A 21,744-nucleotide genomic window follows, 5' to 3' on the forward strand; every position below is an offset into this window, starting at 1 on the left:
AGAAAATACAGCTAGAGAAAGCTAGAGTGGAGACTTCAGCAAAACCAGTTGAGTGCGTCAGGTCCCCAGCCACCAGGTTTATGAAAGATTTGGTTGCGGTGTATGTGGAGGGTTCCGATATCCTTCAATGGATTGAAGCGTTTGAGATGGCTTGTGGAATACATGATGTTGATAAAAGAGATTGGGCTAAGTGTTTGTTAAGCAGAGTGCCTCAGACTGTGTATGACTGTAGTCTGAAACTGAGTGTGGAAGAAAGGGGTCAGTATGAGAGCACGAAGTCTGCTTTGATTGCCAGGTTTGGCAAGACACCTACCCAATACCTTAAAAAGGTACAGGGGAATTTAAGAAAAGAGAGAATGTGTCTTGGGTTGACTGGGTGAGTGATGCACATATGAACAGGATGGGGTGGATTGATGGTTACAAAGTGATAACGTTTGTTGAATTGTCCCACCTTTTCTTTTTTAAGAATTATTCTGAAGTCAGAGTTGCGTCTTATGTTGCTGACCAGAACCTTTTAGATTCCTTTAAGCTGGCCAGACTGGCTGATAAGTGGGTCTCCCACCAGGTGTCCCCTAAGGACTCCAGTGGGAAGGACCAGGACAAAGAAAAGGGGACCTCTCAGAAAGCTGAGGAGTCCCAGAAGCAATCACAGTCGAGTAAACCAAAACCTTCCTCTCATAAGACCCAAAAATCTAGTGTGGATAAGTCCTATGTGGGTAAGAGTAGGAATAGTGATCGACCTGCTGCAAAGCAGGCTCCCAGTGGTTACAGTACAGTACCCCCGCGTTCCTGGCACTTGTTGGATCTGTGGGGCTCTGGACCACAAGAAGCATGACCCCAAGTGTAAGGGTAAGGCACTTGGAGTCCTGGCTGTCAGCCTGACCTACCCTTACCCCATGCCTGAGGTGAAGGCCACTGTCCTTCCCTCCTCTACAGGAATCATCTTTGGTGCTCCTGTAGTGATTTCCCAGTGTCCCTCGAGGCCTGGGACCAGTACGCTAAGTACTGGCGACAATCCCTTAGAACACCCGTAGGTTTTTGAGAAGTGTCCTCCTGAATGGCCAGCCTTCGACTGGTTTGAGAGATACTGGGTCAAGCATGGCAGTGGTGGACATGACCCTGCTCAAGCCAAAGGACTATGTAGGTGCTCCTCTGAGTATCACCAGCTGGTGGGCCTCCCAAATTATCGCATGTAGCCTTAGTCAACATTATGATTGGAGACAAGACAGCAAAGCTTCCTGTCCTGGTTCAGGACAACGTACCTGCTAACATTTTGTTAGGCAATGATTTGGTGGAGATGAGGATGATCACAGATGGCCTACCCATGGCTGCTGTGGCGGTCACCCAATCACAGGTCACTCCTGGTCCGGCTGAGAGTCCGGTACCCAAGCCAAAGAGGAAGCCCAAGGCAAGAAGACGGAAGAGTAAGAAAGCCACCTCTATAAAGGAGGCCCCTTATCTTCCAGCTGCTTCAGAAGCACCCACAGGGATTCAGTGGGTGTAGGACACTGTATGCAGTGGGAGGGAATTGTGGCCAGCTACTATAGTCTTGGGTGCATGGCCGGAGGCGATGAACTCAAGAGTTCAAGAGTGTGCCCCCTGGTTGAAGTACTGTAATGGTATGTGTAGAAAAGTGGACAGTGCGGCTGGCTTATTGGAGTCAAGAGTGTGCCGACTGGTTGCACGTGCTGGAATACTACGTGTACAGAAGTGGACAGGGATGCCTTATGTGTTTGGGTTGAAGCCACTGGGCAAATTCATGGGTACTTCACTGTATTCCGATTTCCACCTCACTTTTTATTGTTAAATGCTTATGTAAGCTCTCATTATTGAAATAAGAACACATTAGAGGTCCTGCCAATGACATTATACTGGCAGTTGGGCTTTAAGCCCGGCAGATATCAAAGAAGAATTCACCCTGAAGCTGGTAAGTGATCCGTTTCTCTTACACTAATTTCATTTGGGTAATAATCATTTTTAACACATTTTCTACGTAAAGTACTTTAGATAAAAGCACTATATAAATTAGTTACTATCTTATTGTGAATCTCAGGTGTTGGCTGCAATATTAGTAGTAGTTCATTGAATCATATGAAAAAGATCACAAGAGCCACAGAGACAACAATGAATATGGTTCACTACATTATTTTCAGGGTGACTATTGCACCAACATGTGCACCAACGAATATATTGAGAAGACAAACATGGAAAGCACTTCTACGTTGTAAGGTTCTATGTATGCATGGGATTCAGAGTTTTGGAAGATTTATTTTTAACTGGATGACATTACCAAATATTTAATTTCCAGTCTTACTACTGTCTATAATCTTATTGTGGATATTCTTATACAGTTATTTATAATTTATGAAATTGGACCGAAAAGTAGAAAGCTGTAAATATATTAGTTGGAAAATGTATTACTACTTATACATTTGCTAAGATTCATGCAGTCATGCTTTAACAACTTGAGTACATAGTGTGTTCATCTTTAACTTACCTTAAGCCTTAAAAACATATGTGCTTGAGCCAATACCCAAAGAGGCTCTGAGAGAAGTTCTACCACGGCAGAAAGGCCAAACACCAAAACTCCAAACCCATAATGGGGAATAGCATCAGCAACCGGAACCTCAAGTATTTCTAGCCAGATCCAGCCCAGAAAGACTGACCATAACACACCGAGTGGAACCCTGCAAGTGGAAAAAGGGAAGAAAAAAAATTGTTTGCAAAAAATGTTCCGGTTTTCTCTCCTGTGTCTAGTTGCAGAAAAAAGAAAGGTGACTGATATATGAACATTTTAACTGAAAGTATTAAATGCTGTTTCGCCACTTGTCCTTCCACAATACTCAAAAAGAAAAACTTACGTCAGCCATAGTAGATTTACCGTTTGCGTCCAATTTTGCTTTGCATTGCCACTCAAACAAGCCTTTCTGAATGCTTCTCTCGCTAAGAATACTACTGTTGAGTAAAGCAATGTTAATCTGGAAGACAAAAACAAGAGAGTGCCATTTTATAGATAGGTGTGTTATGGAACTACCCTATGCAAGTGATGGATATGCCTAATCCGCATCCTCACATGGTAGATCTTACAGATGAATATACATGTCTTTAAAATACTTTTTCGTGAACCCCATTAAATCTAAACCATCATACCTCAACAAAGGTAGATTGGCAGGGTGGCAGGTCCCCCCCCCCTAATCTGCTTCCCTTTCTCAGAACGTATAACCCGAACAGTGTTAGACATTGCTTATAACAAAAGAGAAGCAAGGAGGCAGGGTCAGGTTATGCTCATGTTGGCCAAAACCATACCAAACCCATTTCTGCTCGTTTAGGGGTTACGGCGAGCAGAGAGGGATGCGGTGTAATCCACAATGTGCACTCCCAGTGACCTAAACCTCAATGAGACTAGTAACAAAGAAAATGAACAGCCCCTAAGCTGAAGAAATGCACTACCCCAATACATAGCCTAAAGCATAACCAGACCATTTCAGCTGCAATAGAAAGACGATTATAGCCTAAATCTGCCAATAAGTCCAACTACCCACCCAAATAGGTGAAAGTGCAGGTGCAAGTAAAGGGATATATTTTTCAATCAGAATGGCAATTATTGCCCCCAGAAAAACTATGTAGACCTACAGTAATCACAGTCTTAGGTTCTTGCTACACCTTTTAACAAAATCTCATTCACTCATATTCCCACTTGACTGCCAGGTTTTTCTCACAAGAACACAGATGATTTCCAGTCTATTCTCTACTCAATGTAACTAACTCTCAACCTTCCTGTCTTTCAACTCTTCTCATCTCATGTCCCCGTAGTCTTTTGTTATTTGCCCTGTGTACATGAGGTTATTTATTGATGATGAATAATTGATTTGTTTTTGTCTTGCGTTCCTCTAGCATATACAGTTGACTTTGTACGTGGTCTTGTCCTCCGTTTGTAAATTATTTTAGAGCATAAAGGTTTTTCATGAAACAAAATAAACTCCACTATGACTTCTTCAGGCAGCTTATGTAATATATGATAGTGACCCCCAAATACTACTCCCTGGTCTCAAACCAGAGATCTACCTACAACTCCTACGATCAGCTCAGCAACCTGATATTTTAAATACGCCCCTATTGGGGCTACATGGATATTAACCATGTTCCAATTCTTTTGTTTGCATTGTTCATCCAACTGATTTTGCCCTGTACCTTTTGACCATTTACCAGTTTGTTTGCACATAACACAAAATGAGGAGCGGGCGCTGCAGGGCTGTCCCTCACTCCCCATGTTCGGTAATTTGGGGTTTCTGGGGTGCTGGGCTGTCCCCCGCTTCCATAGCATTGGTAGCGAAAGAAAAAAAACTAAGCACTCTGCAAGCCTCTGTCATGACACCAACCCTCAGTACCTTAAAATGCAATAGAGAAATTCTATCATTCAATACACAGCTTGACAACTCTGCACAAGCTAATGCTAAAGCAACTGGAAGTGACTTATTCAAAGGAAAACTCGTTAACAATAATTTCTTACATTGAAAAACCATGGCAATTAACAAACACAGATCATATAAAGGTCTTAGCATAACAGATTTGTGAAATACATAAGTAGCCAAACAATATATTAAACTGGCTGCATGAAGTGTAGATGAGGACAAAACATGTCATTTACAGTGCTTTTTATTTACCTCACATTAACAACGCCAATAATTTCCTTTGAAACAAAGCGAAGAGTAAATGCATTTAACCCAAAGGTCAGCACTCGAAATAATACCTGAAAAAAAAAAATCAAAGAAAGTGTATTAGAAATGTGGACACTATTAACAGACCTTAAGGAGACTACATCTAAGCACCGCAAGTCCAGTAGATATAGCCACGCATTCTTGAGTTCATATTTTGTTGGGATAAAGATAAACCTTGGCATAGATTTCATATGAGGTAAACTGTAAAGAGCTGTGTCGCACTGTCAAGCGCACATTGTGTGCCTGTCTCTCCAGTGAACTTGGTATCTGCAATAACTCGCAGAGCACTGCTACAGAGCAGCCCATCAATTCGACAAAGAATTTGATTGTGACCATCATTTACCGGTAGCATTTGCCAATCAAGGTATCTTCGAATATCAGGAAAAATATCCCACTCCCACTCACAGCAGTATGCAATATAACTAACTGTTACATTAAACACATGTCTGTCTACTGTGAGAAAACTGGGGGTATTCTGTTGAGTAGACCTCGAGAATCCCTTATTCATGTGGCCAAGGAAGGGCTGGCGCTCTCAGATCCCAACACTGGGGGTGGACGAGCGAGGGACGATCATTTGGGCAGGGGAGACCAGGGTTATTCTCTGGGAAATGCCCCAGGTGAGAGGCAGTAATATACCGAAAAGAAGGTGAAGGAGACGAAGTCCCTAAAGCTTTTATAGGTGTACTAACATTTACCTTCCTTCCGTCCAAAAGATCTCCCTTATTCAAATCCAACAACCCCTCCATATCGGGTAAATTCCCTAGAAACCCAAACCCCGGTACACTCAGAAACCATATCTCCCAGAATGTCTGTTTTCCTGGTTCCTGGCCGAATACTCTCAACCATTCTACTCCACCTTCATATGGTTATTCTTTCCCGAACACCCAGTCCACTTTTGCAAAACACTACTGTTCCCACAATTCCCACTATCCAGGTCACGATAAAAACTCTGGCCATTTTCGTTCATTCCACTACCCCTACCAATCTCACTCTTCCGAATGTATCCACAACCCTAGTATGAGGGGCTCTGATTCCGCATAACACTTTTTCTCCATCCTACCCCGTAGGATACTCAGGAACTGTATCGCCCTCCTTTTCCAACCCGAACACTTCCTTACATTGTAACAGACAGCGGACAAATGCTAAAACTGTTTACCTGACCTGTCCCAAACTAAGGGTCAGGCAGAGTCAGGCAATTAACCAGAATCACACACACAACTAACAGCACTTTCTCTTCCCCACATGGATAAAAGGTAGAACACAAGAGAGCAAGACAAGCAAGGCAGACCACACAACGTCAGAGCCAACTCAGCACAGCAGTTCAAGAGGAAGCGAAAGACGGAGAATATGGAGAGGGTGACAAAGAGAGAAGTGACCTTGCCCTTCCCGATCCAGGCTCGTGAAACCTCTGCAAATGAAACATAAGACCTCGAACAAAAGCCACTGTGTTTTGCAGCAGATGTCAAAGGTACACAAGACCCTCCTCCGCTGATTACCAAGTTGGGGAGAGATGCTTGTCTCGGTGGTACCAACCTTGACTTGAAGGAGAAGAAAGCCAAGCTGTTCATCACAGCTGGTGAGTCGAAGGGAGAGTCGATAAGAGACCGAACTGTGTTGAACGAAAAGTAGAAAGCAGCTAAATTTGAACTTTGAAAGGATTAAAGGAATTATTGAGAAAGAGGGGGAAAACCTGCAACAGATGGGTCCAGCACCACGTGGGTGCTCACGAAGGAAACTCTGGGCGATTACCCGATGGTAGAGACTACCGTAACCAGAATGCCTCGGGAAGAGGCGAAGTGAGGTCAAAGTAAAATCCTCTATACCGTCAAAAGTCTTTGACCGACAGATGATTGTGAAAGAAAGGGAGATAAATCCAGCTTAGTGAACTGTTGGTAAATGTTGGCAAGAGTGAACCCAAAGGAGGGATGCCAACAAGACAGGGCGGAGTCTAAAGTCCCATAATGAACTGTCTGTAGAAGTTGGCGAAAGTGAACCTGGCAGAGGGAAGCCGACAACCAGAACAGTATGTGGATCGAAGTAAACCCGACCAAGGGATGTCCACAGTGAATGGTCTGTAAAAGTTGGAACAGAGGGAAGCCGATAATGAGGGGCAAAGCCTGAAAACCTGTTTAAAAAGACATTAAGACTCATGAATGGAAGAAAAGCCATTGTGAACCCCAAGGAGGGAGGCTAGCTTTGGAAAAGGGGTCCGAACCCGAAGGAGGGATATCCAGGGGTGGAAAGTCATCACCCAAAGTTCACAGAGAAAGGAACTGTTCAATTGATTTGTTGAGTACGACTTGTGAGGGGTCTGCGTCTGCAAGAGGAGGACCCAGGTGTGAAGCCGTCCCCGAAAGCCATAGGTGGAACAGAACTGTTTTGTTTGTTGTTGAATCCATCAGGCCCTCCAAGGCAAGAGACTTTTTTATTGAAAAAAGACAACCATCAAATAACCAGATAACGAACTGAACTGTCGGCTTGTGATTGGAAAGCTCGAGCGTGTGCTGTGCTCAAAGGTCCTATCTTGTCCCGTGCTCAAACGTGGGGAAGGGAGACCCCTGGCAATCATATCCTGACTTATTATTTGGGAATACTTATTTCATGATTGAAACCCGATCCCACACTCTTTCTGTAGTTAGTTGTAAGGAATTAGCAAAATGATTTTCTTTAGTATAGTCCCTTTTATTTTGACACAATGCCACAAGGACTGCCTTATTTTTCATTTGATGGTTGAAACTTGCTCCCATGTTAGGTTTAGATTAGGTGTTTATCCACCCTGCATTTTCAGTTTAATAAACACCCTTGAACTGTGATCACTTGCGTCTGTCTCTGCTGTTCCATCATGGGTTCCTTACACTACCCACAGGGAAGGCCCAGGGTTTTCCAAGGAACATAATTAATTATACAAGATGTATGACTATTAATTCTGCCACATAACATAGCTATCAAGACAAGGAAGTGCCCTCCAGACTATGACAAATGCAAAATTTATGAAAGATTAAACTAAACTGTGAAAGACGGTATGTACAACCGAAAACGGGACAATCTAACAGGGGATGAGAAGAAACCCTGCTAGGAAAGTAAATATACACAACAGAGAAATATATTAGCTCATATGTGAAAGTCATAAACTGAACTGGGGAAGATAATACAACAAACTATATAAATCAAACTGTGAAAGATGAGAAGCCAAACTGTGATGAAGAATAGATTAAAACATCAAGAGAATTAGGCTATCATTGTGCCATTGAGTAGTCAATCCACCAGGGATCGTAGGGCCTTGTGCTACAAAAGAGGTAACAATGTGCTATAAAACATGATGTTTGTATGATTAAACAGAGATTAAACATTTTGTTAGTACAGTACCTGTAAGCGAGTTTGGTAGGTATTGCTTTTGTTTTATTCAATCAGCTGACATCGGCCACGCATCTTGACATTGGTTTGGCCCCAACATATCTTCGATATTAGTTGTGCAAAGATCCCGATTATCATTTCACCAGTATATGACTACTAGGGGAGTTTTCCTAAAGTCTACTTGAGGTAAGACTTCATAAAACTATCCAATGATATACAGGTCCCCAACTCTTCGTATCAGTCTGTACTACTGATGGTACCTTGGTAGAGTGACAGAGCAGTCAGGCTTATCATGAGAGGAAGATGTGAGCTGTAGGTAAGTACACTGAACCCAGTTAGTAAAGCAGATCAAAGAAACACATCAATTAATGTATATTAAAATATATACCTATTATAATTGCACAAGGAATGTCTTAAAAATACTTATTTCATTTAACCAATATACATAGAAATACTTTTAGATACTTTTCGAAGGCCACTGCTTAGTTTGCAGTTGCTCACGGTTACAATTCTTAGAGTTTGACACTGATGACAGTTCTACAGTATTATTGGTATTACCACGCACTCGTGCACAAAGATATACAGTAGTTATATTTAGTTAGCAATACCACATAAGATAGAGTCTTTTTGAAAGGAAAATAGTTGGTTAGTCCAACAGTAGCAGAGTTTAAGTTTCTAGAGGCGATTTTAGTGCAATTTAACACGTTTAAAGTCTTATCCCTTACTATCTGGAAAAGTCAGTTTGGTGGGGGCTCAAGGTCTCACAAAGAAGCAGAACAGCAAAGGTTCCTGTGGATACTTTCAGTCTCTAGGTCAAGATGCTAGAAGAATTGACAAAAGGTTAGACCATGTTAAAAGACTCGCAAGAGGGACACAAGCCAACAGCTTGGGTCCAAGGTAAGAGTGGTTAGAAGAAATGTTCGTGGCTGGATTCTCCTCAATGTAGCAGCGCTGGACCCGTTCTCCGGATTCCTTGGTCTGGTGACGAAAGCCAAGACAATGAACGGGATCTCTCAGCAGCAGTCCCGAGGGAGGACCTCTGGCACAGATTTCTTCAGCTTCTCTGGTCAGTCTGCGGTTTTGGCACCTTTTCTGCAGCTACAATAAAGGGCACGATTTGCCCGGTCAATCTTCTACGATTTCTGAAGTCCTGCACTCTGGTGAGGGGACATGGAGGAGTTGGATTGTGTCTCTTGAGGTTCACCTGGAGCTCAGCAAGGGCTTGGACAGATTCGGCCCTGGCAAGTTGATGCACTATGACTGAGTTGGAGGTCTCTTGGTATTCGCGGTCTGCAGCTCTAAAACGCCATATCACCTAAGGAGATGGCTCAGATGATTGTAGTTCATCTCAGAGCTGGATGGTCCCACCATCCAAAAGGGAAGGAGTCTGCCTCTTCAGAGTTCCTCTGTTGCATAGAAAACGGGGTCAGGACAGAAGTGGTGGCTTCACGTTATTGAAAAGGGTCTGCCGGCGTCTCTGGTCATCTTGTTCTTCATATATTTCAGTTTCCAGTGGTCAATTTGACCTTCACCTCAGGAACCTCACCTTTCATTCAGTTTCAGCATATACTCTTCTGCAATCTCTCTCAGCAGTTAACAGAAAGGGGCAGGTGCCTGTTTAATCAGGCAAGCAAGACCCCCAGTGGGAGTTGGTTCCATTCAGGCAGACAAAGGGCAGGGACCTTCTCCTCCACTTCCTGCCTGCCCAGACACACTGGAGCCTAGGCGACGACACCCAAGAGTTCCCGCCAAAGGCAAAATACACACACACACACACATAGACTTCCCTCTCCCAGAATGGCCGAAGGTGGTCTAATAAAAAACATCCATGCTAGAAATGGCAAGAAAAAGAAAGGAGCCACTAAGTTAGTACTTAGGTGACCCTCTTGTGCACAACCTGTACTGTGAATACAGTCTTCTGTAAATAATAGCACAATAGTTGATAGAACACGTCCACTACCACCAACCATAACTAGAGGGTTGTAATGTGACTAAAAAGCAGGAGCAGAGAGAAGGGGGATACTAAGTGTCTCCTTGGCACTCCACATAAGGTGGTGTGTGCCAATCTCTCAGAATACAAAGTTTTAGCAGAGCTACAAAGTATCACTCTATCCTAGTAAGTAAGGATATAGAAAGACTCTCAAAGGAGAACCCAAAAGGTTCCCAGCAACACTGGTCATAAAGAGTTGTGTGCTGCAAAAGGAAAATACAGAGGACTTAAAAGAGATATGCAGGTAAGTAGACTCCATAGTAAAGATAAAACACAGAACAGAGTTACAAAAGACAGAGCCCATAATAATGAATGAGTGGAAAAAGGCTCTGCTCATTCAGGATGGAACGAAAAAGGTCCAGATGTCCAGCAAAAGGTGCTGGGGGTCTCACTAGGCAAGGGGATGAAGCATAACAATGATAAATCTCCCTAACAATGACTCCTAGCCATTCAATGGGGGAGGAATGGCCCACAGCATTTGTGTAGAGAGAGGGGAAGGGAAACACCCCTCGGACAGGGTTTGGAGGGTTATCAGGGGTACTCCAGAGCCAGCACTTCCCCTGAGGAGGATAGTAGCAGTTAAGGGCCCAGTTCCTGCCACCCCCGCCCTTGCATGTGGGTTTTTGAGCAGTCCACCTGTAACTTATGCCATACCTCCTTGACTAAATATTTGCCAGTCCTTTTTGCTTTCTTATAGTGAGCCACCATTAGAACACAGAAATAACAAGAACCAGCGAAGCAAGAGCCATAAACATGCAGCAACAGAAAAGCTGTGACCTGACCACCAGCATGCAGCTTCTCAGATTCCTGTAACAAGCTCCTGGCAGACCAGAGGATATGATGATATGATATATGATATGGCATTTGTAACGCGCCTATACACAAGTGTTTCAAGGCGCGACGAGACAGGGAGGGGGGGAACAAGGGGAAGACAGACAACGATCCTACTAGGCCAGGTGTCATTCAGATCGTGCAAGTGCAGGGGTAAGGGGAAGGGAAAATGTGCAAGGGGAAGGGGAGGGTGGGGAGGGATTGCAGTACAAGGTAAGTAGTATAAAATAAATAAAATAGGGCCAGCTGGTGGCAAGTGCAAGGTAAGTGCAGACAAGTGCTGGGAGGGGGGGCTGTAGGGATACAGAGACAGTCCCGCAGTGCAGGGGTTGCCAGGGAGGCAGTGCAAGTGGAGAGTGGCTGGGCCCAGTACCGAGGTCGGTGAGAGTGGCCCAGTTGCAGATTCAGTGCAGTTTAGTGAAGAATTCAGCAGGGGAGAGGGAGAGAGAAAGCAGAAGCAAAGAGGAAGGTTTTGAGGTGCTTCCGGAACCGGAGATGGTTCTCCTCAAGTTTCAGGGAGGCAGGAAAGCTGTTCCAGAGGGAGGCCGCTGCCGCAGAGAGAGATCTACCCCCAGCTCGTTGCTTCGAGAAGCGGCTGACCCTGAGGGAGTTGGAGACGGATGAGCGAAGGGCTCGGGAAGGAAGATCTTTAGGAAGAGAGAGTTGAAGGTATTCAGGCCCCAGGCCCCAGCAGGCCTTGTGGACAATGCAGAGGGTTTTGAACTTAATCCTCGCAGCCACTGGGAGCCAGTGTAGAGATTTCAGTCCTGGGGAGATACGGTCCCTGGGCTTGAGGCCAAAGACAAGTCTCGCAGTCCTGTTCTGGATGAGTTGCAGAGGGCGTAGAGTGGATACAGGCAGATTAAGATAGAGGCTGTTACAGTAGTCCAGCTGTGAGAGAACCAGAGCTCGGGAGTCAGTGAGCTTCTGGGGGAAGGAGAGGAAGGGAAGAATACCTCTGAGGAGGTGCAGTTGGTAGGAGGGAGAGTAGTGCAAAACCCAGGCAGGCAGCGTGTGTTAGGCAGAAACCTGTGCAGTTCCCTTAGGGAACACTGCAAAAGATTTAAGACTACAGGTGTTGGCAGTAAACCCACTTAGTAGCAGTCTACACCACCCAGATTTACCTGGTAGCTGTGGCTGAGCAGTCAGACTTCCCTCAAGAAGAGTTAGACAGTATGCAAAGTATACACAATAGGCACCCAGATACAATAATACAAGCAAACACTGACCAGAGCTTTGGTATCAACGTATATAATTATTTATTTAAAAACACACGGTTTGAAACACTCCAGCACTCTTGTTGTAAAATATTCTAAACACAGTTACTATTGTAATATATACACCCCTTTCCCTTATCAGATAACTCACAGTAAAACACCACTTATTTTCATATAGAGGTGAGCGCTTAACTAGATGGCACTCCAATAAATTTGTGAGAAAGGGAGGGAGAAAGACAGAATATGGAAAGGTACACCACTCTAAGATTCAGGAACACTGTTAGCAAGGCAGAAGAGCAAAAAGTCACTGGTGAGCCAAAGTCCAAGGGCTGGGCCCACTCTTAGTGAGAGCAGAGCACAAATGCGCCCAAGATCACACAGTTACACTAGGCTTTGAAAGTCTTGCAGAGGGTTCAAAAAGAGTTTAGAGAGGCTTAGGAAAGTTTAGCCAGGGTATCCCAGGCTAACCCAGGTTCGAAAGCCAGGGACTAAATCTACCCCGTACAGTCGGTAGCAAGGGAAGCCAGGCGGGACACAGTACCTTAAGTGGGAAGGATCCTCCAGCGGTGGCAGTTGTTCCTGGTAGTGGGTGCAAGTTGCGTCGTCGTCCAGGGGAAGAGAAGATCTCGACTTGGAGGAAAGATGAAGCTCGTTGCACTACCAGGGAAGAAACCAGCCGCAGAGTTTTCCGGTTAAAGGTGGTACCTTTGTTTCGTGGTCGTGGTACAACGTGGTATCCCGGTTGCCGGGGTGCTTGGCACAGGCAAGGCGGCCACGAGGTACGTCGGGAAGGCGAAAAGACGGTGAAACCAGTCAAAGGAAGAAGACTCTCCGGCGGAAGATCTCCTCTGTCGTTGAGAAAAGTGGTGAGACGGTCCAGCAGGGCTCCACCGGTGGTGGTGTCGTGGCAGGTCGGCTCAGCTTCTCCCTCGTCAGATTCTTAGGTCCTGTGGCGACTTCTGAAGTTCCAGTCCCCAAAGCCCTGCTTCTATGCAGAAAACCCCCATTCACTCAGCCTAGCTGTCACTCAAACATGCTAAGTGGTGAGCCGGCCGGCTCACCACTTGGGCCAATCAGGACGGAGTGCGACTTGAGTTGCCTAGGAAACTCAGTCCAGGGTGCCTAAATCCCCCTCAACCCCTCCTAAGTACCCCAGACAGAGTGGCACCACTTTGGAGGGCTTCTGTGGAGAAGCCCGCCAAAAAGTGGAACAAAGGGCTCGACTTGGGTTGGAGTCATAGAAGAGAACACAAACACCATTTTAGAATCAAGTTTTGGCAAAAAATACCAACCGGAGAATGAATATTAATTAAATAAACCGGCGGTATGTTCGAGGCTACCGTAAATAAATAAAGATAGTAGCCTAAAACAATGGGAAATCCCATAGGAAAATATTCGCGGTTGAATATAAAAAGTAGTATCCACTGCCACCAGCCAAAACTCGATCAGGGGGGACAGAGACGTGCCCCCTCGACTAACAGACCCTGGGGCAATTGAATTGCCCCAGCCAGTACATCCACAATATGATGGTTTGTATTGGTTCTGTTCAGAATTTAAGACTAGTAAAGTCAATGGTGACTTTACATGCCCTGGGAGACAGTAGTCAGTCCCAGGGTATGGAGTCTATACTGGGGGGTCACTATGACACCCCTGTGTCACTGCACTGAGGGTGCTGTGTAACACATATCACAAAAACACATGAAGCCCTATGGAGTAAAAGACCCCATATCCCATTAAACACATCTAGATTCAAAGAAACACACTCAAATCATGCCCAAGAGTGAGGGTAAAAGAGTCTCACTCTTGGCAGGAGAAAAAAATAAACCCCAAAAATCCAGCAAAGCTGCTGGGGGACTCACTGGGTTAGGAAATTCAGCCTAAACAGAGAATTCTCCCTAACAGCGTGGTACTGCAGGGGTACAGTAGCACTAACGGTGATTCTTGGCCAAGAGGGACTGTCTCAAGGGCCACAAACCCTCGCAACAACAGGATTTACCTAAGGGGTGTCAGGAACCAGATCCCCTAATACGTACAAGGACTTCCAACGTCACTGGCCACCACTGTTGTGCTGCAGAGGAAATGGATGGGCTTAGACCCTTACGTGTAACTTTTCAGATTATCACAACGTCTTGAGTGGGGAAGATAGGGCCAAATTGGGCAGGGACAGAGAACAAATTCAATGAATGGGCGGGAGATAAAAAGGGACCACAAGAAACACTAAGCGTGGGTTATTTGGGAGAGGTCAAAGTAAGAGGATGTAGAAGACCAGCAGGAGGGAGGACGGAGTGGCAGAGTGAGGAGGTAATTTCTGAAGAAGGTGAGATGTTGCCTAGTGAGTGAAAGTAGTACTGCAGCGTGAGTGTGCATGTTAGTGTGGTATGTTTGGTTAGGAGAATTAGTGTAAAGAGTGGCTGTACAGTATATGGTGCTGAATGAAAGGAGGGTGTCTGAGTAATAGTAGTAGTGTGGAAGAGACAGCAGCGTAGTAGTGTGGAGGAGGGAGTGGTAGTGTGGAGGAGGGAGTGGCAGTATGAAGGAAGGAGTGGTAAGCAGGGAGAGGAGGTAGTAACATCAAAGGGGGGATGGCGAGATTTAGAAGGTACAAGAGACAACAAAAGAGGAAGACAGTACAGGCAGGTGGATTGAGAGGTAATACTTACCTTAAGCCATCTGTGAATCCTGCGATGATGAGTGGGTGATTCGTGTAAGTGGGAGTTTGCCCATAACATTTGCCCAAGTCTAATGCTGGAACGCATATACAGAGCCTTCAGTGAAGTGCATGAAAACTTTAAACTAACTCTGAAGCTCATACTTACTTGTTGAAGAAGATATCCTCTGAAACTCTGACTTTGCTGTACCTGAACCCTATCCTGACCTGCCTACAGCTGGCTCCTAGACCACTAGGAACCCTTTTCTGCCTCAGAGATCACTCAAGCTTTGGAATAGGCAAGGACAACAAAAGATAAGGTTTCTGTCTTGGAAAATATAATAAGTGTAAACGTACTTACTTGTAAATGAGTTAGTGTTGTGACTGTATCGCTGGAAGAGAATAAGTTACAAAGTGTTACAAAAGTTATTACTTAACTTTAAGTTGCTGGATGTTCCTTTATTGCTACTTTGAATAGTGTTCCATTCTTCTTAAACGTAATTGTGTTAGTACTGTTTTATTATTCTTAACTGAATGAGTGTAAAAGCTTAGCAGTAGGGTTTACCTACCTTGAATGACTTATTGTCATTCTTAAAGTGTACCATTGGGGATTTGCTTTCCCTGATCTGCATAGTGCCTTTCTAAAACAGTATTGGAGTTAATGCTTGTCTTGGAGTTGCTTGAAGCCCTTCTGAAAAGAATGTAGGTCCTCTTACCTTGAACTGTGGATTACATGTCTTAAAAGTCTGCTAGAGTTCTTACTTACCCTATAATGTATTCTACACTTCTGAAAAGTATCCTTGGTCAAATTGTCTATTCCTACGCTTAGAAATAGTATAAATGTTTATGTACCAATCGCTTATAACTGAACTATAATTTGACTGTGTACATTGCCGATGCAAGCCACTACTATTTAAGCATTTGAGCTGTTATTACTGTCATTTTACTGTGTTCAGTGCGGGACAATACTATTGAAGCAGTTGAACTGTCATTGAACTGTGCTCATTGTTGGTGCACAAGCCCTACTATTCAAGGGACTCCCTGTGAACTGTGTTCTTAAAAGTCACTTTGGTGTGCAACTGTACCCGAGAAGAAAGTTACCTATGTTGCAAGACAGACTTGTAACAAGTGTTGGTCTAATTAGGTGATTCTGTAACTGAATTACACTGTAGATTTTGACCAATAGGGCCTGCTGCCCTTGAATTGCTTATGGTATTCTAAAAGTCTAACTACTGTGGATTTACTCTGCACGAATAGCAAAATGCCATTCTAAATGCGTTATAGGTTTGACGCACCTTGAACTCCTGATAGCTATTCTAAACACTGTTATACTTTGGTTTGCATACCATAAGTATTAAGTTGTTTTTTATAATTGTGTTTATATATGTTATAGTACTTACTTTCCCAGGATTTATCTTGATCTACTTGTATTTACATAAATCCTTTATTTTTACAATACATAGTGTTTCTTTGGACCAATTGATTGCTACAATTTCTTAGTACCAAGCTACAGCCCTTTCTCTCTCCTAAAATACGCCTGTCTGCTCTGTCCACGCTACCAAATGTTGTCAGGTGTTACAGATTTATCTTAAGAGTGGAGTTTTGTACTGCCTCAAATATGGTTTTATGAAGCCCTTAGTCAGACTTTAGAAAAGCTGTCCTAACAGTTGGCCCATATCATATGTCACTAGATGGTGTTATGAAACCACAGAATTCACAGAAGGTGCTGCATTTCCTGAAATCATCAAAATCATACCCTTCCATTAAGGAGGGGGCTTTCTCACTACCACACTAATGGTGATCTATAACATTTGGCTTCACAGATGTTTTAAACTACAACTTCAATAACCCACAGCCAGCATGGTCAATGCTGAGGGTCCTGAGGATTTGCAGTCCAAAACATCCAGAGAGAAGCAGGTTGCTGATGAAAACTTTTATTGCTATGATATCTGCTTACTGTACAGTCTGTACATTAGTTACAGAGATTGTATCCACTCCTGGTCTTGGTCCCAGGGAATCCGTTTTTGGATTCCTAAGTTGGGATCTGCAAAATAACAAGTTATGTACACAGCGGTTCTATACTGTTCAGATTATAGAGCATACAAGCAAATCCTGTCTCATGTACCATAAAATAAGCTTCATTCCTATGCCTTACCTGCATGTGGAAACTTTAAACAGGCCTCTACAACGACAATGCACTGCAATACCTCTCCTCTCTCACAGTAAACAGAACAGAAACTCCAAGAATGGACAGTCACTGTCTGCATTTGACAGCCCTCAAACCAAAAATGAGCAAGGGGTACAAGCATTTCTTCCTTTGCAATGTGTTCGGTTATGTGATCAAGTATTATGACATAATATTGTAATACGAGTTTTCAGAAAAAAGGCCCGAATGTGGCTGCGATTGTTCTCCTGAAGAAGCAGGACCCTGAGAGCACCATTCACTTAGGAGACATAGTAAATGATGCAGTAGATTCAATTTTCCTTATTTTTTATTACTATACCTTGTTACTGGGATATGTCTCAAACATAAATTCTCATTCTCACACTCTCTCTATAATACTGCAGTACGGTATGCCTGCCTCTCACTTCTGTCACTTACAACAATGTAGTGTTTTCATGCAAACAACCTACATTCATTATGCTGTTTTACTGTACAGTGTATGCTGCACTATGGTGACAATGCCAATCACAGGGTCTCGCCCTCGGTCACACACTGTCTACTGTAGGTGTCTGTTTCTTGCCCGACTCTCTATGCCTCCCACTCACTCGCTCTTCTGTACTGTCCTGCAATGTGTAATGCTACGTGGCGAAGTGCTACAATATTCTGACATATTATACAATTTACGTCTGTTAACACAGAACGCCCACAAATCTCTGCGGTTTGAGAAGGGGGCAGTGAATTGGGCACTGGACTGCACTATGAAATAAGCAGGCCACCCCCAAGTGACAAAAGCTGCAACTTTGAAACGTATAATCCTGAAACGCAACACCTGGTATGCAGATGTTGTCCGAGCTGGAGGTTCACGCAAGGCCTTTGCATCATCTAGCCCATATAGTGCACCACATTAATGTTAATTTGGATATGGTGGGGGCAGAGCAAGGTGGAGCTGTCTGCTTCCAACTTCTGAACAACAAATTGCAATGGAGTATCTGGAGGGTGATGGAGCTGCCACCTTTGAACCTCAAAACCTTCTCCCACCCACTTTCACCCATGCACGACCGACTGTCCCTGCACCTGCCTCAACCTTTGTGCCATCTATGCAATACCCACCTTCAGATCACCTGCCCCACTCTTGTATCCCCTGCCTAGGATACATGATCGGTGTTATTTCCAGACCGTTTATTTAGGAATAATTGTATCCCTTTTAGGTTAAATGTGCTTTTAACAAATGAGAGTTTACAAATTAGTTAGCACATACCGCTGCAATTAGCGGTATGTCGATTTTGGAAAAACATATGTATGAAAGAAAATAAACCATGTACAAATCAATACATAAGTGTTATTAGCTGGCTAGACTGACATTTGGGTGCATCCAGTATAGCTTTTTCTTACTGTGGCAGGGCACAATTTTATGGGCAGCTATGATAAAGTAAATGATACATGTACGTGGCTAGACCAGCATTTTGGTAGAGCCAGTATAGCCATGTCTGACTGTGGCATGGCATTTTTTTATGGGGCATCCTCAAGTGTAATGCAAACCTCATAAGTATTATTAAGTGTCTACACTGGCCTACATTGTGCAGCCAGTGAGTACAGGTTTTCTTATTCTGGAATAGCATTTCTAATGACAATTATTACATTAATTAAAGCATTAATGCTCCTATGCACTGTCGGTGGCTCTCATATACTGAATTTTGTATTGGAGTTGCCCTACAAAACCAAACACAAACTGTCTGTGGGGCAGGGGGAGAACACCCTCAGCATGGCTCGCAGGGGACTCCCATATTTTGGGTTAAGTAACTTCTGCAGCAGTACACAGTTAGGGTAGCTTCCCTGGTGCAATGTGTAATGGATGGTTAATTAGATCTGGTCACGGCTAGCCTATCCATCTTTTCTGTCTGAGAGGAACCAGTCTCTGCTGCTCTCATCTTTTCTTTCGTTGGCACATGTTCTCACTTGTGGTGTACCGCAGGGCTCTGCCTTGTCCCCTATGCTCTTAAACATCTACGTTCAGTCACTAGTTTGCCTCATCCGCTCCCACAGGTTTAGGTGCTACTCTTACGCCGATGACACTCAGGTACAGGTCAAACTGGATCGGGAAGAGCGGTCGTGGGGCGTGTGATCGCCTCTCTGCAGTGGGAGAGTGGATGAATGTGAACTGGCATAAACTGAACGGGGACAAGACGGAAGTCCTGGTGGTGGGTTCTCCTTCTGGATCTCTGCTCTGGACCCCTTCTTTCTGGCCTCCCATGCTCTGTGAACTTCCGGTGGCTGTGATGGTTGTTAGAAATCTGGGGGTGCTGCGTTCATGTTCACTTTCCATAGCTCCGCAGGTTGGTGCAGTATGTAAAGTGGGACACTTTCTATTGAGAGTCCTGCGGAAGGTGCTCTCCTTTCTTCCGCCCCACTGTGGCCGATGGTAGTGGCTCGGTTAATAACGAGCCAAATAGACTACTGTAATGCCCTGTACCTGGCTCAACCTTTGGGTACTATGCATCAGTTACTGCAAAACTTAGCAGCTAGAGTCTCTGTACGGAGCCCACATTAGTTCTGTGATACGAGCCTAGCTGCACTGGCTTCCGATAGCCCAAATAAAATTCAAATCCTTTTGTCTGGTTCACCGGGCCCTGCATGGGCAGGGGGCGGAACACTTTAGGAAAATTCCACAGCTATATCCCGGTTCAGTCACTTCGCTCTAGCGAGGCCAACCTTTTGGTCGTTACCAAAATTCATCTCTCCCACGTTGGTGGCCGTGCCTTTTAATTTGCGGCCGCCAAACTGTGGGATGGACTACCGGCGACGCTGAGAGGAATGGAAAATCATCTCCTCTTCCAGCAGTCTCTGACAACTTTTCTGTTTTAGCCTCCTGCTTTGAGCTGTGACCTCGTAATACTCGCACCAAGTTTACCTTTGGGTGAACGTGTGCTAACAAATGGCAATAACATAACTATTTCCGGATATAACATATTTTTTTATATAAGGTACTGAAGTTGAGCACCTTACATGATGACAGTTTACTTGCCGCAGTATTTTGTAGTGCACTACTTGTCTGCAGTGGTATATTCATTACACAGCATGATAGAGCTTATCTGCAGAAATATGTATCAATGAGGTTAGTTTACTCATGCAAAAAAGAGCCTGTTGGTTTACCTGCTGCAGTACGCGAGCATCAGCATACCAGAAACAACGGACTATAGAAGAACACACTGCTGGCAGCATTAAACGGCACCTATCTCACCTGCAGCAGAATGTTGTAGGAGGCAAGCTTGGTAGTGTCTGTGAGCAGGTCCTGGGAATCCATGTTTCGGTCACAGATATATGAAAGCGACCCCGTTCTTGTATTTCACAGAATGACCGTCATTGATCTGTGTGGCTCAATATATTGTGTCACACAGTCTAATGTAATACGAAACCTATCGCAGCTTATGGCAAGAGTAGTGTCTAGTTTCAAGTAGTGAATAGTTCCGGTTAAAAGAACGGACCTAGCACAGGGTCATGGTCACGTGACTTAATCATTATGGCTCTACATAACACGGATTGGACGGTCAGAGTCGTGGGGCGGGGTTAACGTCTGTGAGGTGTAACATGTATGAGATCGAGTAGAACATGTTCATGGTTCGCTGGTTGCGTTTTGCTACACCAGTTTATGTTTCGCAGTCAGAAGGTTCGGAGTTGCGAGCGGCTTTCAAAAGTGGGAGGTGTGAATGGAGAGTATAAAAACAACGTATGTGACTTAGTTCATGAAGGTGGCAAGTGCAGAAGTGTCTACGTAGTGCAGGGGTGCACAACTGATTTTGACAGAGAGCCGAAAGTAGCTTACATGAGGGCTATAGTGGGCCAAAAGTAAATGTGGGTGGGGCGGTAGGCGGGGCGTGGCAGGAGGCTTTTTCAACCCCCAATTTGTATTAAACACTTGGAAAAAGAATGTTTTTGAGGCGTAACGATTTTTATTTGCATTTCAAACTTACATTTTGTACTACACATTTTACATTGTTATAATTTGTATCTATTTAGTTATTGTATATCGTCTGTTTAATTAAATTATATATATTTTATTGACCCTTTTTTGGACATTCCGTTATTTTGGACTGCTATAGTTTGCTGTTTGGGTTGCCCAAGAGGAGTATGGCCTTCGTTGAGTCAGGTTTCCTCAAAAAGCAAAGGATGTACATCTCCTAACTGTGCCTGTTTTTGCTTTATTATTGGGTTCACTCTTGAAGTGCAACACTATGCCCCATGGCTCCCACCCCCAACCAAACACTATGCCCCATGGCTCCCAACCAAACACTATGCCCCATGGCCCCCTCACCACCCCCAACCAAACACTATGCCCCATGGCTCCCTCAACCCCCAACCAAACACTATGCCCCATGGCCCCCTCACCACCCCCAACCAAACACTATGCCCCATGGCTTCCTCAACCCCCAACCAAACACTATGCCCCATGGCCCGCTCACCCCCAACCAAACACTATGCTCCATGGCCCCCTCACCCCCAACCAAACACTGTGCCAACCGAACCCCCACCCCCCCAACTCAGCACACACACCCTCAAGCATGCACCCATACAGACCCGAACCCCCCACCCCCCAACTCAGCACACACATTCTCAAGCATGCACCCATACAGACCCGAACCCCTCACCCTCCAACTCAGCACACACACTCTCAAGCATGCACCCATACAGACCCGAACCCCCACCCCCAACTCGGCACACACACCCTCAAGCATGCTCCCATACAGACCTGAACCCCCCCACCCCTAACTCAGCACACACATTCTCAAGCATGCATCCATACAGACCCGAATCCCCCCCCAAACCCC

General features: G+C 44.6%; 1 protein-coding gene across 3 annotated transcripts in view; it reads right to left on the reverse strand.

The window, feature by feature from the left end:
• The window catches only part of RFT1 (RFT1 homolog), a 416,949-nt gene extending 396,572 nt beyond the window's left edge, over positions 1-20,377 (reverse strand). For 2 of the 3 annotated variants that reach the window (XM_069643549.1, XM_069643548.1), the window contains exons 1-4: positions 20,160-20,377; positions 4,665-4,750; positions 2,862-2,978; positions 2,498-2,687 (exon numbers count right to left, since the gene is read on the reverse strand). In XM_069643549.1, the coding sequence (XP_069499650.1) occupies positions 2,498-2,687; positions 2,862-2,978; positions 4,665-4,750; positions 20,160-20,222 (456 nt within the window). In that variant the 5' untranslated portion in view covers positions 20,223-20,377. Of the gene's footprint in view, positions 1-2,497; positions 2,688-2,861; positions 2,979-4,664; positions 4,751-20,159 lie in introns of those variants that run through there. The other variant, XM_069643550.1, reaches the window with a different exon arrangement.
• Between the last annotated feature and the right edge of the window lie 1,367 nt (positions 20,378-21,744).

This window comes from Ambystoma mexicanum, chromosome 2p (genome assembly GCF_040938575.1).
Source record: "Ambystoma mexicanum isolate Mex_15411 chromosome 2p, UKY_AmexF1_1, whole genome shotgun sequence".
NCBI lineage: Eukaryota > Metazoa > Chordata > Amphibia > Caudata > Ambystomatidae > Ambystoma > Ambystoma mexicanum.